A 16,347-nucleotide genomic window follows, 5' to 3' on the forward strand; every position below is an offset into this window, starting at 1 on the left:
CCTCAAAGGTCAACGGTAGGGTGAGCAGAGGTCCCGGTTTTTCTTTGGTGTTACTAGTGTGGGTAACATGTCGTGATATTGAAATGCTGCCAATGTCGTTTTTCACTATTGAAAAGCTATCTTGCCCCTAGGATAGGAGCCATTTGCATATTCAAGAAGAATTGTTGTCGTCTCAGAGCCCCGGCAGCTCCACTCGGACTGTTGCTTGAAGATTCAGCCCCCTAGAAATGTTTTCTTAGCCCCCCCCACCCCGAAATGTGGCTCTAGTTGCGCCTCGGCCTGAACTCAGAATTTAATAACACATCCTCGAGTGAAGACGGTTTTTAAATTCTAAGTTTGGAAATAGCAAATGTTTGGTATTTTATGGCTTATACTTAATGAATAAATAAACTTTTTTGCCTATTTTATTATCCTTTGCTGGATGCAATTTCATGATTTTCTTAAGCACACAATGCTAGTTATCTTGATTTAGACCACGCCCCTACTCGGATAGGCCACACCCCTTTACGAAATTTGCCCCGCCCCCTTTTGGAGCACCCCCAGTTTTTTTCCCACTTAAAGCCCTGACACAAAGTAATTGTCGTTTCTAAGTATGGCTTAAAATGACTGGCTTTCTGAGTCCAAGGTATCATGATAATGTGTAACGCACAGCACCGTCCCGGGAGTGTGTAACGCACAGCACCACCCCGGGAGTGTGTAACGCACAGCACCACCCCGGGAGTGTGTAACGCACAGCACCGTCCCGGGAGTGTGTAACGCACAGCACCACCCCGGGAGTGTGTAACGCGCAGCACCACCCCGGGAGTGTGTAACGCGCAGCACCACCCCGGGAGTGTGTAACGCGCAGTACCACCCCGGGAGTGTGTAACGCACAGCACCGTCCCGGGAGTGTGTAACGCACAGCACCACCCCGGGAGTGTGTAACGCACAGCACCGTCCCGGGAGTGTGTAACGCACAGCACCACCCCGGGAGTGTGTAACGCGCAGCACCACCCCGGGAGTGTGTAACGCACAGCACCATCCCGGGAGTGTGTAACGCACAGCACTACCCCGGGAGTGTGTAACGCACAGCACCATCCCGGGAGTGTGTAACGCACAGCACCGTCCCGGGAGTGTGTAACGCACAGCACCACCCCGGGAGTGTGTAACGCACAGCACCGTCCCGGGAGTGTGTAACGCATAGCACCGTCGCGGGAGTGTGTAACACACAGCACCATCCCGGGAGTGTGTAACGCACAGCACCGTCCCGGGAGTGTGTAACGCACAGCACCACCCCGGGAGTGTGTAACACACAGCACCACTCCGGGAGTGTGTAACGCACAGCACCATCCCGGGAGTGTGTAACGCACAGCACCACCCCGGGAGTGTGTAACGCACAGCACCGTCCCGGGAGTGTGTAACGCACAGCACCGTCGCGGGAGTGTGTAACACACAGCACCATCCCGGGAGTGTGTAACACACAGCACTACCCCGGGAGTGTGTAACGCACAGCACCATCCCGGGAGTGTGTAACGCACAGCACCACCCCGGGAGTGTGTAACGCACAGCACCACCCCGGGAGTGTGTAACACACAGCACCATCCCGGGAGTGTGTAACGCACAGCACCACCCCGGGAGTGTGTAACGCACAGCACCACCCCGGGAGTGTGTAACACACAGCACCACCCCGGGAGTGTGTAACGCACAGCACCACCCCGGGAGTGTGTAACGCACAGCACCGTCCCGGGAGTGTGTAACGCACAGCACCGTCGCGGGAGTGTGTAACACACAGCACCATCCCGGGAGTGTGTAACACACAGCACTACCCCGGGAGTGTGTAACGCACAGCACCATCCCGGGAGTGTGTAACGCACAGCACCACCCCGGGAGTGTGTAACGCACAGCACCACCCCGGGAGTGTGTAACACACAGCACCATCCCGGGAGTGTGTAACGCACAGCACCACCCCGGGAGTGTGTAACGCACAGCACCACCCCGGGAGTGTGTAACACACAGCACCGTCCCGGGAGTGTGTAACGCACAGCACCGTCCCGGGAGTGTGTGACGCACAGCACCATCCCGGGAGTGTGTAACGCACAGCACCACCCCGGGAGTGTGTAACACACAGCACCATCCCGGGAGTGTGTAACGCACAGCACCATCCCGGGAGTGTGTAACGCACAGCACCATCCCGGGAGTGTGTAACGCACAGCACCATCCCGGGAGTGTGTAACGCACAGCACCATCCCGGGAGTGTGTAACGCACAGCACCATCCCGGGAGTGTGTAACGCACAGCACCACCCCGGGAGTGTGTAACGCACAGCACCACCCCGGGAGTGTGTAACGCACAGCACCACCCCGGGAGTGTGTAACACACAGCACCACCCCGGGAGTGTGTAACGCACAGCACCATCCCGGGAGTGTGTAACGCACAGCACCACCCCGGGAGTGTGTAACGCACAGCACCGTCCCGGGAGTGTGTAACGCACAGCACCGTCCCGGGAGTGTGTAACGCACAGCACCATCCCGGGAGTGTGTAACACACAGCACCACCCCGGGAGTGTGTAACGCACAGCACCGTCCCGGGAGTGTGTAACGCACAGCACCGTCCCGGGAGTGTGTAACGCACAGCACCGTCCCGGGAGTGTGTAACGCACAGCACCGTCCCGGGAGTGTGTAACGCACAGCACCGTCCCGGGAGTGTGTAACGCACAGCACCGTCCCGGGAGTGTGTAACACACAGCACTACCCCGGGAGTGTGTAACGCACAGCACCACCCCGGGAGTGTGTAACGCACAGCACCGTCCCGGGAGTGTGTAACGCACAGCACCGTCCCGGGAGTGTGTAGTATTGAGCGTGAGTAAACCTCACGCGAGCTATGGCAGCGGCGGGGGGTCTCAAACTCTCTCCGACCCCTTCCCAGCCCAAAGGGTGCTATCCACACCCTTTCAGATTTAATAATTGTGTTTAATAACTGGGCACTAGGAACCTGGCGGCGCAGCTCAGTGTGTTGCTGCACCTGCGGCACAGATCTGTCCTAATCTCCGGGTCACAGGTCACAGGTCGCAGGTTCGACCCCCACCCAGGGGCGTCTGCAGGTGATTGTGTCAGCATCACATTCATCGAGGTGACCTGCAGGGCACAGTTCAAACCCCGCGTCAGTGGTTTAAAGTGACTGCTTCGGGGTGTATCTAACATGTCTGTTACAGGTGTGGCGTTCGTAGGGCTGACGCAGCCTTTCATCCTTCGCAAAAACAGGCTTCTTTTGCGCACCGAACTGAATGCACCCAGTAACCCAGTTTGAATTTGTTTCTCAGCTCCCTGAGTGCCCGGCCCTCGATTGCACCCATTGCAGCAGCATAGATACCCAGGCCTTACATTAGGCACCGGCTCAAAGAAACCCTGGGGCGAATGCTCTATAATTCCTTTGTAATATAAAATGCATACATAATTTACCATAATACCTGCAGATACTTGCACTGGTGTTACTGCACCTGCGGCATAGACCTGACGTAATCTCAAGGTCACAGGTCACAGCCGGACCCGGGGCAGACTGTCCTCCCCACTCCCCCCCTCCCCCCTCCCTCCCCTTCCACGCTCCATTAATCTCATCTCTTATTCTGAATTTATGTCGACCTCAGCCATTTATGAGAACTGCAGTACAAGAGTACCTGCCCCTCTGCGGGCGGCGTCTGTCTGTCTGTCTGTCTGTCTGTCGGTCTGCGCGCAGGCGACTCTTGGCTTAGCGCTACAGCGCTGCGCCTCTGCTGGTGCTGGCCTCGCAGCGCTATACAAGGACGGCTGCTGCTGTCCTCCACGCCCCACAGCATTCCTTCTATGACAGACAGATACTGTCCTGTCCACTCTGGCCCCCGCTGCAGGTGCATTCACCCTCCGGTCTACCTGGCAGCACACGCCGCTCACGCGTCCATGGTGGGGCGGAGGCCACTTACCCGGTGAAGGGCCGGACATTTGCCCCCTCATTCCGCCTCGGACACCCCGAGGACCGTGAGACCGACCCGGGCTGGACTGCAGAGCGACGCCCAGTGTGAGGGGGGGCAGTCCTGGGAGGGAGGGGGAGGAGGGGCTGTCTTGGGGGAAGAGGACAGTCCTGGGGGGGCGGCAGTCCTGGGAGGGAGGGGGGAAGTCCGGGGGGGGGGGACTGTTCTGGGGGAGGGGGGAAATCCTGGGGGAGGGGGGCAGTCCTGGGGGAGGGGGGAAGTCGGGGGGGGGCTGTTCTGGGGGAGGTGGGGCTGTCCTAGGGGAGGGGGGAAATCCTGGGGGAGGGGGGGCAGTCCTGGGGGGGGGGTACAGTCCGGGGGCATCGACCCACCTAGGGCAGCAGCGGGCACCTCTTCCTGCCCCCCGTTTCTGCCCGAGGCCCCTCAACAACATCCGAAAAACAGAGCTGAAAAGTGAAAGAGAAGGTCCAGAGTCCGGCGGGGTCTGCGCATGCGCAGGGGGCAGGGGCAGGGGGTGCCCCTGAAGGGGCTGGCATGGCTCTCAGCGGTCAGTGGGTCATTTATTTCAGCGTTTTTACAGCGCGGACTTTGCCCGAAGGCGTCGGAGGCTTCACAGGAGCAGAAGAGAAACAAGAGGAGAAAGAACAGAAGCAAACGGTGCAAAACAGGAGGAAAGAGACAAGGTACAAGCAGAGGTAAAACACTGCAATAAATGTCAGACTCTCCAACCACAAGAACACACTGGGAAGGAACCTCCATAGTCAAAAGAAGAGAATATTCAGCAATGGAAGAACTTCCTTCAGGCAATTCAAAAGCAACCTCAGCCTCGGCAGGGGGTCTGCACTGCACACAGCATCAGTCGAGACTCGCTGGCTGTGCCAATGCTTGTTGTTGTAGAGAGGACATCGCAGAGCTCTGTCATTACAACCGAAAGAAAGAACCAAAGAAAATCAACAAGAGCCCCATCTCCGGGGAGGGGGCAGCTGATAAAAGCCCCATCTCCGGGGAGGGGGCAGCTGATAAAAGCCCCATCTCTGGGGAGGGGGCAGCTGATAAAAGCCCCATCTCTGGGGAGGGGGCAGCTGATAAAAGCCCCATCTCCGGGGAGGGGGCAGCTGATAAAAGCCCCATCTCCAGGGAGGGGGCAGCTGATAAAAGCCCCATCTCCGGGGAGGGGGCAGCTGATAAAAGCCCCATCTCCGGGGAGGGGGCAGCTGATAAAAGCCCCATCTCCGGGGAGGGGGCAGCTGATAAAAGCCCCATCTCCGGGGAGGGGGCAGCTGATAAAAGCCCCATCTCCGGGGAGGGGGCAGCTGATAAAAGCCCCATCTCCGGGGAGGGGGCAGCTGATAAAAGCCCCATCTCTGGGGAGGGGCAGCTTGTCCAGGGACGGCATGGCTTGGCAGTTCGGGCTGGACTGTTCCCATGAGGCACAGGGTCAGACTGATTTGCATATGGCCATGTCTGAACTGGGGTGGCAGAGTGGGCTAAAGAACGGTGATGGATTAAACCCAGATCTGTTGATTGGGGGTGAGTGTTTGATTGGTTCAGATGCTCCGTCCATCACCACCCCCTTTTGTACCTACTTAGTGATTTAGGACACCAATCTACGCCATAAACGTACATTATCAACTCTGTTCCATCCTACAGCAAGGCCAAGTTAAAATACTTCTGAGGTAATTCATAAAGTAACATGTTTTTCCAGAAATGCGACAACATAGTCGCTATGTATGAGAATTTTTACAAACCTTTCTCATTTACACTTTTCCTTGCTTATGGAATTTTTTCTGTCAACTCGACAACTAGAGCAATCTTACAAAACATGGGTCCTATGTCAATAAATAGGAAGGAAACTTAGATTAACTAAAATACTTGGTAAGGGTCAATGTTAGTCTTGACTGATTATTGTTTAAGCTAACACTCAGGTGTCCATAGAAGGTGGAGTGTAGTCACACACATAAGCAGTACTCAGATTACAGGGATCACTACACTCTAGTTTGTGTTTTAGGAATCTGAGGTCAATACTGTAAACTTATCTATGGTTAAAGTAAACATCGATATATGAGAACTTCAGTGCAGGATAGATATGTATTTTCTTTGAATGATCCTGTTTTTCTCATATGTGGTTTCTTGCCCTATGTTTCCCTGTTCTACCTTTGTATATGATAGAACTATACAGAAAAGTAGGCAATGCAAAAAATGTTTTTTGAAACTATGAGGTATAGGACATAGCAGGTCAGTCTATTTATATAGACCCACCGTAAACGGAAACTCGACAAATTGTATGATACAGTAGTTTTGATCGCTGTATATAGATGCACATATATACATTGTTTTAAAGAAACGAAAGACGTTTCCTGTAAATATTGTAAATGGATGTATGACGTTACAACGCACACTTTTACCACGCATACCTTTACAACGCGGTTTTTACATCGCATACCATTACAACGCATAGCGCTTTTGGGTGTTGGATAGTGAATAGTTTAATTTACTATTCCAACTCCAGTCCCCGTGGACACTGGGGAAGGTTATTGGATAGTAAATTAACCTATTCCCTATCCTAGAGCGCCCCCCAGAGCAATGCGTTGTAATAGTTTGCGTTGTAAAAGTTGTGTTGTAATGGTAGCTCGTTGTAAAAGTTTTGTTGTAAAGGTTGTATACCATTGTGGATAGCTTATTTTTCTAATGTTGTAAATATGTATATAGGACTGAGAACTGATACTGATATGGACTTTTTGGTTATTTATGTTTTTATATAGGTTTCTTTTTGAACAAACATCATGGCTTCCTGATGAAGGCTGATAGCCGAAACGCGCGTAGCAACTTTTAAAAAAAATCTTTTGTTTCAGCCATGGTCTAATAAGATTGTGTTTGTATATTGTGTTACATGATCCAATGAAATTTGTAAATATTTATTGAACTTTACTTACTGTGACATTCAAACATATATTTGCACAGAAGCATTTCAAAGGTTATATTTGAAAATCAAATCAAATAGAAAATCATATCTTTATCAAATTTAAAAATAAATACGTTTTTTTAATATCACACTGGTGTTTCTTATCAATTATATTCCTATACATTATTGACCACCATATCTTGTCCGTCTAGGTCCATAGTTTTATTCACGTTCCTTTAACCAATTTGTTTCAATTGAAAGAGAGTAATCAGACCATAAGGCTACCGACATCTCAACGTGCAGAATCAAGTGACAAACAGGTAGGCGGTACGCACATAATACAAACATCCGCCTCGACTGGGCCTTACTAGAGAGTCAGAACGGACTGCAGACCTGAACCTGGAAAAAGCCCCGGGAACTGGTCTAGCAAAGATGACCAACATCTTAAACAGCTGCTCTTTACTCCAGAATATGAAACACAGGGGATGTATGACATTCTTAACAGGGGCAACATATTTAAACTCTACGGGCCCGATTCACAGAACTAACTTAAGACATAATCCTAAACTTACTACTTTTGGTATTCACAGAAGTTAGGATTTTGTCTTAAGACAGACTTAAGACAGACTTAAGACAAAATCCTAACTTAAGTCTGTCTTAAGTGTGTCTTAAGACAAAATCCTAACTTCTGTGAATACCAAAAGTAGTAAGTTTAGGATTATGTCTTAAGTTAGTTCTGTGAATCGGGCCCGAAGCCAACATTCAAGGGCTACAACATCTAACTACAGCAGACCTACTTTCAGTCAAGCAAGAAAATAACAACACACTGGAACAAACACTTACAACATGGCGAACAGAGGAGATCGCACAGTTAATATTATCCTCAAGGGAAAGGTTCGACTCATGGGGCATAAGATTCTCTAGACCGGCAAAACCACGCTACCCAGTACCGCTCGAGGAACCACTGGCGTCGAAGGGCAAAAATTTGCCAGACAAAAGAGAGCAGGCTTATTCAGTACTATGGAAGGCAAGAGGGAACAGTCCACCACTGGCGAATTATCCTTTGACCAACTTAGGAAAACAAGTAAATATTAAGACGACGCCGATTACCGGCGCTGGCTAACTGGTACATTGAACAAACAGAAAGACAATTGACCATCCCAAAAACCATCAAAGGATAAGAGTCAAGAAACCTTCCATTTACTATCATGGAACATAGCCGGCACCAGGAAATGGCTGGAAGACGGTCTGCCCCTCCACAATCGGAAATCATGCGACATCATCGCCCTTCAAGAAACGTGGGCACTAGAGGGGCTACCACTCGTTACGTACACGCATTTTAACATTCCAGCAGGAAAAAACTGCAAATATGGTCGACCAAAAGGGGGGCTATCAGTCTACATCTCGACGGAGATCAATATCAGATCAGAGCAAATAGCCCCGCATGGGCCAAACATGCAATTAAAAAAACTGTCTCTTCCTAGCCGAGCGACCCCAGTATTACTAGTGAACTCCTATGTACCTCCGAACGTGAAAGAGAAACAAGCCCAGCTAAATCAGATAATATCTACAATTAGTGATATTCAAAACAACAACCCCACCTGGGAAGTCATCTTACGGGGGACTTCAACTCAAATCTAATCCACACACCAGAGGAGGATGAGAAGCTAGCTGCAGACAACAAATTCTGGAACGTGACACCACAAAACCACCTTAAAACCGAGCGTCACGATCCAGCTGGTCAACAACTGGTAACAACCTTGGAATATCTTGGACTACGGTTCCTTAACGGGAGAACTCCAGGTGACAACCCGCCACAGCACACTCATCTAGGAATCTCGACCACTTCAAGACTCGACTACACAGCAGTCTCACTTCCACTATTGCCCCCTGTTCAGCAATTCTCAATTGAATTTACATCAAAAAGTGACCACTCATACCTGCAAACCTATTTCAACCTAAAACTTACCAAACATCATAACACCAAGAAAGTTGCAGATAGTTCCTTCTCCACCAACCTGAAACTATTAAATTGGACAACGGCCAACATTGAAGATCTTCAGGTAAAAGTGCAGAGATTAAAAACGGGAAGTGAGACAACTATAGGTAACCAGATACAAAAATGGGAGAACTTCACGGAAGAGTTGACAACAATTATGTCCACATCTCAAAAAAAATCACGGCCTTCAACTCACAATACCCCACTTCCAAAAAACCTGGTAAAGCTCAAAATAGAAATAAGGAGAAACGCGAGAGCATTAAAAAAGACAACTACGTCATCAAAAGACTGGGCCCAAAGACAGAATCTTAAGAAAGAGAATAAAAAGAAAATATGGGAATATAAAAGATCCCTGAAGGACGATTTCTGGGCAAAATTTCTCTGCACGGCAAAGAACACCAACTCAAGTGCATTCTGGAGGATCATCAACGGCTTAAGCCATCCTGCAAACCCAATAACATCAAATGTCCAAGAAGTGGACTGGGCTGCGCTATTAATACAGAGATTCTCGGATGTAATACAAGATCTGCCTAACACACGAGCAGAACAACAAAACAATATTAAAAAGGTATCACAAAGAACAGCGAGCTCCATAGCTAGTGGCGAACAAAAGCCCCCCCCCGTACAAATGCAGCATTCCCGAAGGAAGAATGCAGTGCAACTCAATCATCAGATGGGGATCAATGGACATCAATGCCCCATCGAGAAGATGCACAACCTTTGGAGAATAACGAGACAGCAGACACGTCCAGACACCCAGGCCTCTGCGAGGACGACATAAGAAGAATAATAAGGAAGAGCCGCGGCAGTGGAGCTCCAGGCCCGAACGGCATTCCCCCAATAGTTTTCAAAGCTGACCCGGACTTTTGGAGTGGAAATTAAAAAAAACTATTCGATGAGGTAGAAATTGAAAATCAAATTCCATCAAGCTGGCAAGGCTCAATAATCTCACCTATCTTCAAAGGAGGAGACCGAACATCTCCAGCAAATTATAGACTGATCGCTCTCCTGGATGTGGTCGCGAAGTACTATACATCCTTACTGCTTGAAAATCTGATACGCTGGTCTGATGCCACCAAGAGAATCCCGCCGAATCAAACAGGCTTCAGGAAGGGGAGCGGGACAATGACAAACGTCCTGTCACTCTCAGTGCTAGCCGATAAAAACCTATGAAGGAAACAGCACCTCCATCTCTGTTTCATTGACCTAAAGGCGGCCTTCGATAGCGTAGATCGCAATATCCTATGGAGGAAACTGCGCAGTTGGAATATTCCAGAAGAAACACTTAGAGGAATATTACTCCTTTATTCCAACACATGGATGGAAGTAAAACTGGGGAACGGAACACGGCTCTCAAGAAAAATCAAAACCAGCAGAGGCCTTAAGCAAGGTTGTGTTCTGGCCCTGCATCTCTTCAATCTTTCTCTGGCAGACCTAGCCTCAAGCCTAAACAAGATCTCATCCCACCCACCCATACTAGGCTCAAGATATACCACACCGCTCACGTGCGTGTAGAGGGTTTTTAAAGAAGGTCTCCGAAGAACCCTGGTGCAGTGGTAACCAGTGCTCCACTCCCCCTTTGATTTTTGAATATAGCTTGGAAGCTGAGTGGATCTACACATTCTGCCTCCCTCCTTTTGATTTTGAATTATTAGCAAATCACTCAGTGGTTCAAGAAGTGACTTTAGGGTTTGTGTTTTGGACGAGGTATGAGTGATATATATTTTGCAACGTTTGCTCTGCTGATATGCACCAGTTGATTGGGCGTTGAAGAGCCCTTGCAAGCTTCCTGTGGTCATCCAACAACATCCATCAGGTTTTAAAAAAAGGTGTTCACACAGGAAAAGCCTGCGTTTGTTTCTTCACTTAGGACCACCGTACACATGAGGATAAAGTGCCCCCTGTGGGTCAGCGATCTCTATCCATGTTCCCTGCACTGATACTGTCAGAGCCAGATGCAGGGGAATAGCCGTGGTACAGCTTCTAAATACTCAAAGGGATGCTTGGATGTGAAAGGTTCAGTGTGAGCCTGAAGCTGAGGTACAGTAGTCGATGATGACCAGCCGGTCACTTTGAGCTGGGAGCTCTCCATGTCCTCCAAGGAATGCCAAGGCCATTGGCCTTGCACAGAGGAGTCAGGGTCATATAAGTCTTACAAGGGCTAACACAAGGGGAACACCCGCAAGAGCTGGATGCAGGTCGTATGTGCTGATTGGTTTTTGTAATGGCATCGGCACAGTAGGGAAGGCAACAGTGGCTAACATATTGCTTCTGAAGAGCCACAGACTAATCAGTGGTGCCATGGGATTCTGGGGGACTGTCCTTTGCCAGGTGCCTGGTTGCTTCCATGTCTGCGGTCTCTCAGGAAGTAGTGCAGTTTGCAGTTGGAGGGTCACTTGCTGAAATAGACTTCCAGGAATACTTCAGGTCCGCTCCTCTTTGGATCACAGTGCAGCAAGGCTGCATCGTGACAATGGTATGGGAGATCGGCTGTGATAGCACTTCTAATATGGCCTCTTGTCATTCTCCTTACCCACAGTAACTCTTTTGTGCACAGAGATGGGTGCCACTCTCCACTGATCTGTGAGCATGCTCTGGGCAGCAAGAACAAGTCTACTCACTTGTCCCAACTTCATGGATCTAGTTTGCTCAAGGAAGCATGATAAACAGGGCCTCAGTAAGCACGTCTGTTAGACTTGGCATCTTTTGGCGTGTTTCTCCTGAGTTTTTCCTTTCTGACCTCTCGGTTTTGACTCTGTTTTTGCTGGTGTTGCTTTTCTGCAAACTTTTCACACTGCTGATCAGTGGTAAAGTGCAAGAGCTCCTGTAGTAAAATGTGTTATGGATTGGTGGTTTCATGATATGATATTTGATTTGCTCGCTAGTCCCTGGTAAAGGGCACTGAGTGGGCCAGGGCCGGTGAATCAAATGCTACTCGTGGGCCTGCAGCACTGATAGTGCCACCGACGTGAGTAGCTCTATAAGGTAACTCAGACATGCCAATGCAGAGTCTGTGTGCAGTTTGTAACTGCCATGTCAACTTGGCCAGTGCCCACACTTGCCAGACCCTTACCTTCCCTTTTCTTACGTGTCAGGCACCCCTGAGGTATGCCCAATGTACCTCTGAGGGCAGGGTGCAGTGTATGTGAAAGGTAGGACATGCCCTGGTGTGTGTAGCATGTCCTGGTAGTAAAATACAGCCAATTTCGTTTTTCACTATTGTTCCCAATAGGACAGAATGGGACGTTTGTTTATATTATCTTACAAACCTAACTGGCCCGGGGTATTAGGTAGGAAAATAACGCTTAGTATGCCTGAACTCAGAATCTAAAGATGCATCGATGGGCCGCCACCGAGCCACTGCTCGCAACGCGACCTGAGGGCACCGTACGCCACAATGCTGCACTTTGGACCGCAGCACATAACGCCCGCTGACGCCAGCTCTCCTGACTCCAGCAGAGAGGAGATCAATCTGCAACGCGTATGCCTTCAAGGGTCACAACAACTCATGCACGCAGCGGCTTGGTGGCAGCGTCAACAGGGTCGCGGTGCGGCGTTGCGGCAGTGCCCTCGGCAGAGGCATTGTAGATGTCATCGGTTTGTTTTTCTTCTGTTGCAGGAGAAAACACACAGTCCCCGGACGGAGCTATCATTATCAAGGAACTGTTTTGCAAGTGCATTTTGATAACTGTAGATTTTTAAGTACTGTGGTGTGGCTTTTTATCATTTTTGGTCTTGACGTAAATATATAAAAATATTGGATATTTTTCCAAACTGGTGTGGTATCCTTTTGTAGTGCTTACACTGTATTACTGTTGGTTATGTGCAAAGGCTTTACACACTGCCTCTAAGATAAGCCTGACTGCTCATGCCAAGCTATCCAGGGGGTGAGCAGGGGTTATTTTAGGAGTGTAACTCCCTTATCCTGACTAGGAAGAAGGGTCCCTATTTGGACAAAGGTCCTTTCTGTTTGCTCTAGCAGCTAATATTTCCACAGTCCTTGTCCACAGTACCTACTTCTCTAGAAAAGACAGTCAAGGTTCTACATCTGATCTTGGTCTTTCTTTGCACTGGAGAGTAAAATGAAATATGGTGAACTCCAAACTGGCCAACTGTATAGGTTTATATTCAGAAAAAAAGTGACAGTGGGGCCAAAGTCAGCTGTCCACTCAGATCTCAAGTTGACCAAAAATGTTTTGATGGATTAATTATTCCATTTCCAAGCTTTATTTCAAACATTATAGACCATAAAAGCAAAAGATAAAATACATACATCACTGAATTTGGGCAATAAAAATATCAGTAAACATTACAGAATATAGCCATATACAGTGGATTGAACACATTTAAGTGCAGTTAAAAGATATTAACATTTAAAAAGAGGTTAAAAAAATGATTTCATGAATTAATAAGATCAAAACAGTAGGAAATAGAAAAGGGACATTTAGCATGTGTGGGGGGGAGTTTAAAAACGTGTGACGCCCATGCCACAAAGAGTTTAGGAATTGGGACACAGTAAAAACAATCGGGGGATGAGTGTCAGTTCTCAAAACTCTAAAGGCCTCCCGAGACAGTCTATACCCCAGGTTCCTGCAGATTGGTAAGAGCCAATACCTCCTGGGTACATTATATCCAGGACAAAAGAAAAAAACCTGAATGGGTCACTCTTCCTGGCTATTACAGGCAGGACATCCACCAGAGGAAGCTTTTGACCGTTTGTTTGTAAATGCATGGACCGGGAAGCAACCCAATCTCAACTGGGCATAGAGTTTCCTTGCCATGAACGGATGAACGGCATCAAGGAAGCCCTGAAATAAATACTGATCTTTAAAATTGAGGAAGTCAGAGGTTAAACGGCCTGGTTTTGTACTCCCTTGAATTTCGGCCAATCTAAGCAGTCTGTAAGCTTTGACTAGTTCGAGCTGTGATATTGTCGCGGATACTTCCTCAGGGTGGGTCCATAGGTTCGACCAACCTAGTCTGAGGCACAAGTCTTTTATGTGAGCGAACCAGGATAGTTTCCCACCCCTGGGAGCCCCAAAATCGCCTAGAGTTCCGACTGGTAGGCTGTTAGTTCGGAAGTCGCCCATAGTCTATGCCAAAAAGTCAAGGGTCGCAGCTCGATCTCCTCATCTATGGGTCTAATCCTGAGGTCCATATGTAGGGGGATAAGAGGAGTGCTTGGCGGTAGACCCAAGAGCTGTCCCCTAAACTTGTTCTCATATTTAACCAGTCCGCCTACAGGGAGGTGTCCCCAAAGTTCTGCCCCATATATTATAGCACTCCTGATTTAGATTTTATATATCTCAGTCAACGGACCCGGTTGTCTAGATGCGGAAGCCTGCCTATTCTTGCTGCGGGACCCACTCAAAGGTTTCTGTCAGCGTAACACCCCGGTAGTCAAAGACAGCTACCCTCTCGAGCTGGATACCATTTAGGGTGGGGTTAAGGTGAGATGTTTTACTGCAATTAAAAGCCATATACTTGGTTTTTAATGTATTATTCTCTAGCCCCCTGTCTTTGCAAAATGAAGAGAAGCTGTCAAGGGTCCTTTGGATGCCCAAGGGCAATTTAGATAGTGACAAGGTGTCATACGCAAACATAATTGCTGGCACCTTGTCACGGGTGAGCTTTGGGGCATCGATGTTGGCTACCTCATTTAATTGATCCACCAGAGTGTTAATTAAAAGACAGAACAGAACACACCCCTGTCTTACATTCCTATTCACTGTAAAGCAAGGGGTCAATTCCCCATATTTTTTGTATCTCACCTACCCAAAATTTCCAGTGTGCAGTCGCTTGATCAAAGAGAGCAAATCGGGCAGAATGCCCATTTGCTCTGGAACTGCCCAAAGTTTGTCACGAGGTACCAAATAAAGGCTGATTTAAGATCAACGAGGATCAAATAGAGGCTCCCACCCTCTGTTGTCACTGTCTTCTGATATAATAATTGTAGTCTGAAGATTTGGTCAATAGTAGTAATATTTTTATGGAGGCCAGCCTGGTACGCACTCAGAATCTCACGCTCGTTCACCCAGGACTGAAGGCGCTCCAGGACAATCCTGGCAAACAGCTTCTGAGTTACGTCAATCAGGCTGACTGGCCTGTAATTAGTGGGCAGGACGGGAGAGCCCTTCTTGTATACTGGAAGGATTTCTGCCCCTAACCCGGTATCCGGGATTTTCATGATGTTTAATAAGGCGTTAAATATTTCACATAGATATGGCCCCAGATGTTGGGCTGTTCCCCAAATAAATCCCTGGGAATCTTATCTAATCCAAGGGGTGTTTCCAAGGGGAAGCTTCCCAATTGCACTCAGCGCTTCAGTCAGAGTGAACCCAACATCGTTTTCAAGGGAATTCCCCACAACCGTTGGCAGGATTACCTCTATGGGCTCTATAATGTCCTGAGTGGAATGCAACGATTGGAAAGGAAGTTTCCAAGCGTCTGCAGCGTTATTCGGCTCAATAGGTGAGTTCTCTGAGGAACTAACGGTATGAACCAGGGTCCAGAGCCCCCTCACATGTCTACTGTTTGATCGCATCCCATCTTTCAGACGCCCAATCCCTTTGGGCTAACTTTAAACTATTACTATATAAGGCCCTCCTAGTTTTTATCAGAGATCTGTCTTTTGATTTTATGGCGTCAATGAGGCCAGCCTTTGCCATTCGGCAGGAATTACTAAACCAAGTGGATTTAGGGGTCCTTTTGCCTCTAGAATGCATCAGGGGATTAAGGATGTTGGTCAGGCTAGTGGTCAAATCCACATGGATAGCCATAAGTTGAGCGATGGTATCAGGAGAATTAGGGGTCTGGGCAGCCTTCTCCATTACCAATAAAGGTGGAATAATTAAGGAATACAGGGCAGCAAAGCGGATTATCCTCTAGATGTTGTTGAGTTCACGGCGACCAACTTCCAAATGTACAGTGTCAATCTGGTGTCCTTGCTGTGGCAGGAATTCCATATTGTCCACGTACTTTTATATAATGGAGTCAGGCAACCTGTGTCCAAGGTTGCTGGGTTTTTGTTTCTCCAGAAGATTAGCAGACCAAATACAGTTAATCTCATCCCGCCTCTTTGCGTAAGTGCACAGCCGAGGCCTTGCCCTTCATCAGAGTCCTTTGTTAACCCCTTCCATGCTGGGCCGATTCTGCTCCTGTGCTGCAGATTTCGGCGCGGGTGCGGTCATGACGGCCCCCAGCCGTCATCAGCACACGAGCACTGTAGTGCATGACGGCTGAGGGCCGTCATCAGCATGCAAGGGGTTAAGGTGGTATACGTCTCAGACCCTAGGCTGACCTCCTGCAGCGGGATTCATCCAGGGAAGGTGAAGAGAATTACGCCATCCTGCTAAGACCAAGTAATGTGTCTCCAAGCCAGAAACACAAATGCTTCTTTGCAATGACATGAGCAGGGCTGGGGGAGGGGTGGGGAGCAGCACAGGGATATTTGCATTGAATGGCAGGCCGAAGTTCTATCTACTATCATATGCTATGAAATGCC

The 16,347-nt window shown here is 48.8% G+C and overlaps 1 protein-coding gene across 3 annotated transcripts in view; it reads right to left on the bottom strand.

Annotated features, from left to right (window-relative positions):
• Window positions 1-4,056, bottom strand: part of LOC144808036 (butyrophilin subfamily 1 member A1-like) — a 193,333-nt gene extending 189,277 nt beyond the window's left edge. For all 3 annotated transcript variants that reach the window (XR_013606715.1, XM_078673613.1, XM_078673598.1), the window contains exon 1: window positions 3,934-4,056. Coding sequence is in view for 2 of the 3 variants with exons in the window: in XM_078673613.1 (XP_078529739.1) it covers window positions 3,934-3,964 (31 nt within the window). In the remaining variant the exon portion in view is untranslated. The remainder of the gene's footprint in view (window positions 1-3,933) is intronic.
• Between the last annotated feature and the right edge of the window lie 12,291 nt (window positions 4,057-16,347).

Source organism: Lissotriton helveticus, chromosome 1_1, assembly GCF_964261635.1.
Source record: "Lissotriton helveticus chromosome 1_1, aLisHel1.1, whole genome shotgun sequence".
Classification (NCBI taxonomy): Eukaryota; Metazoa; Chordata; class Amphibia; order Caudata; family Salamandridae; genus Lissotriton; species Lissotriton helveticus.